Below are 2,779 nucleotides of genomic sequence, written 5' to 3' on the forward strand. Positions count from 1 at the left end.
TTTTTTTTTTTTTTTTTTTGGGGGGGGGGGACATGTTTAAATATAAATCACACATTCTCTAACTCGAAGGGACAAGTTTGCAGTTGTTTGTCAGTTAATCAATTAAATATGCAGTAACATGCATTAACAAAATCAAACTCATCAAATCAATCTCATACATTTAACAAGTAATGCATTACTCATTAAATGTAAAAAAAAAAAAAAAGTTTTTGTTACATGTTTCCCCCAACACTGCAGGTTACCTTATTTAACATCACACAAATCATGCATCATTATTAATTCCCCCCCCCCACTTCTGCTCAGTTACACAGGCGCGGTTCCACTATGAGCAATGTACCCGCCACTGGCCGTTTGGGGCAGTATGAGATCAGAGGGCTGCTTCTGTGTTTCCTGCATATTGTAAGAACTTTGTCAGATGGTAAGCACACTTTAGCCTTTTGTTATCATCATAAAACACCATCAGAATTATAGTCACGACTGTAGCCTTACTATCAGATCAGCTTTAATCCTATAGCCACAGGCTCTCTTCTCCAACATTACTTTTGTTCATACTTTTGGTTAGAAGATTTTCAAAACTACTAGCAACCACCAAGAATTTTCTTTGCAACCAGCCAAGCAACCAACTAATGCCCTAGAAACCACCCAGAATGACTTAGCAACCAGCCATGCACTCTAACAGATGCCCTAGTCTCCACTCAGACACCAAAGAGGAGAACCACACAATCAACCCCCCACAGCATTGTGACATAGAAGCACTATTCACGTTTTCGCATAGTGCTTTATACAATACAGATGTTTCAAATTCACATATAAAGCATATTTTGAATAATCCTTTGCTATGATGAAGTTTACCAGCTCTGCTTGAATGAAAAAAAGAAAATATGTATACTGAACATGCAAAACAGAGCAGAATGTGAGCTGGGGGTGGCAGCTGTTGCTAAACTTTAAATGACAGGCGTTTAAATTCTGTGGAAAACTGTTGAATGTTCGTTGGAGTTCTGTGGGCGCACTGTTAATGCAATCAGATCTTTTTATGACAGGTATCACTTTAAACCAGGGTTTATCGGTCCTGCTCTTGGTTTTCCTAGCACCACACAGTCTGGATGACTCCCACGCCATCTTGCCGGCTCATTTGCAGAGTGATGCTTGATCTTGATTGGATGCGTCAGATGTGTGAGACACCTAAAATATGAAGCAGGATTGAGAAACTCTGATTTTAATGCTCATAGAAAACCTAGAATTTTGATTTACATTCAGAAATTCCCACTGAATGTATATATTTTTTTCCTTTGCTCTAAAATAGCACTCACAACATCACAAGACTACAAACTTTATTATTGCTCTTTTTTGAGGTTCTCATTAGAGACATTTGTACAGTATAAGAATAATAATTTAAAACTTCTAAAACCAAAAACACCATCTGAAATCCATCCCAGTAATCTATTAAATAATTTCTTAATTGGTTATTGGTTATTGGTCAAAGAGCATGGGATCGGTTGTCTGGGTGTCCTGAACATCTTGAGAATGTCACTGTGAACAGGAAGAGTTGAGCTATATTGTATTAATGCTTTTGTTTCTGTTACTCAATGTCTTCCTGTAGACACACTGATGGCCTACTGGTCTAAAGTCAATCCACAAGACGTCATGAACTTCCTCAGTCTGCTTGAGTGAGTGACATACTAAGTTTTCCATTAGGTGTTATACTTGTTTGACCAGTGTTGATCTAATCATTCATGTGTATCTAAATCTTGTGTAACTACACAATGGGACAGGAAAACACTGAAACATAAGATTTTTTTGTTTTTGAACGAAGTCTCTTATGCTCACCAAGGCTGCATTTAATTGATGAAAAATACAGTAAAGACAGTAATATTGTGCAATATTAATATAATTGAAAATTCTTGTTTTCTGTTTTAATATTAAAAAATATATATATAATTTATTGCTGTTAGGGGTGGGCGATATGACCAAAATGTTATTTCACAGAATGAGAAATTTTATTTCACGACAACGATATATCTCTCGATATAGCTATTTTTATTTTATTTTATTTCATTTTATTTTTGTTATTAAAAATAAGAAAAAGAAGCAAATTACAAACAATAGAACAAATTAATATGAAATAAACTTTTCATTTATTCAGCTACAGTAAGCTAGGTTTATTTATCATGTAGTAAGAAATATTACAGAAATTGAATAAAGTGTATTAATAAAACACTGCACAGTCTTCACTGTATCGATCAAACCTGAACTGATTCTTATTAAAGATCCAAAAGTGATTGTCAAGTGCAGTGAGTGATTAACATTAATAATGACAGACAGCAGCAGGTAAATTAGACTGCCGTCCCTTTAACCAATTGCACGGATCCAATCTTCACTACTTATTGCGCTTAAAAACTTTATTAAACATCATGCATGTCCCAAATTCGCAATCGCAAGCTGTCTGAGAGAGGCGCTTTCTAAAGTGTGTGTGTCAGTCAGCGTGAGCACCGCATTGAGTTCTTTTTCACTGCTTGTTGCACTTAATAACTTTATTAAACATCATGCACGTCCAGTGTTGGGAGTAACGCGTTACAAAAGTAATGCATTACAGTAACTGATTACTTTTTGCTGTAAGGCATTGTGTAAGGCATTACTAATAAATTATAAGTAATAAAAATAAGTAATATTTTACTCGGTACATGTTCAGTAATGCATGCGTTAAAACACACTTTTAGCCCAAAATGTAATTGTTCAAAAAAAAAAAAAACAGCAAAACCGGGAGACATTAACGAATCAA

General features: G+C 35.2%; 1 protein-coding gene across 1 annotated transcript in view; it reads left to right on the forward strand.

Annotated features, from left to right (window-relative positions):
• The window catches only part of LOC107679272 (dedicator of cytokinesis protein 11-like), a 92,985-nt gene that overhangs the window by 46,780 nt on the left and 43,426 nt on the right, over positions 1-2,779 (forward strand). The window contains exons 35-36 of the mRNA XM_016474790.1: positions 304-418; positions 1,601-1,667. Coding sequence (XP_016330276.1) covers positions 304-418; positions 1,601-1,667 — 182 coding nt within the window. The remainder of the gene's footprint in view (positions 1-303; positions 419-1,600; positions 1,668-2,779) is intronic.

The sequence above is a fragment of the Sinocyclocheilus anshuiensis genome, unplaced genomic scaffold (assembly GCF_001515605.1).
Source record: "Sinocyclocheilus anshuiensis isolate Anshui unplaced genomic scaffold, SAMN03320099.WGS_v1.1 scaffold1644, whole genome shotgun sequence".
Taxonomy (NCBI): Eukaryota; Metazoa; Chordata; class Actinopteri; order Cypriniformes; family Cyprinidae; genus Sinocyclocheilus; species Sinocyclocheilus anshuiensis.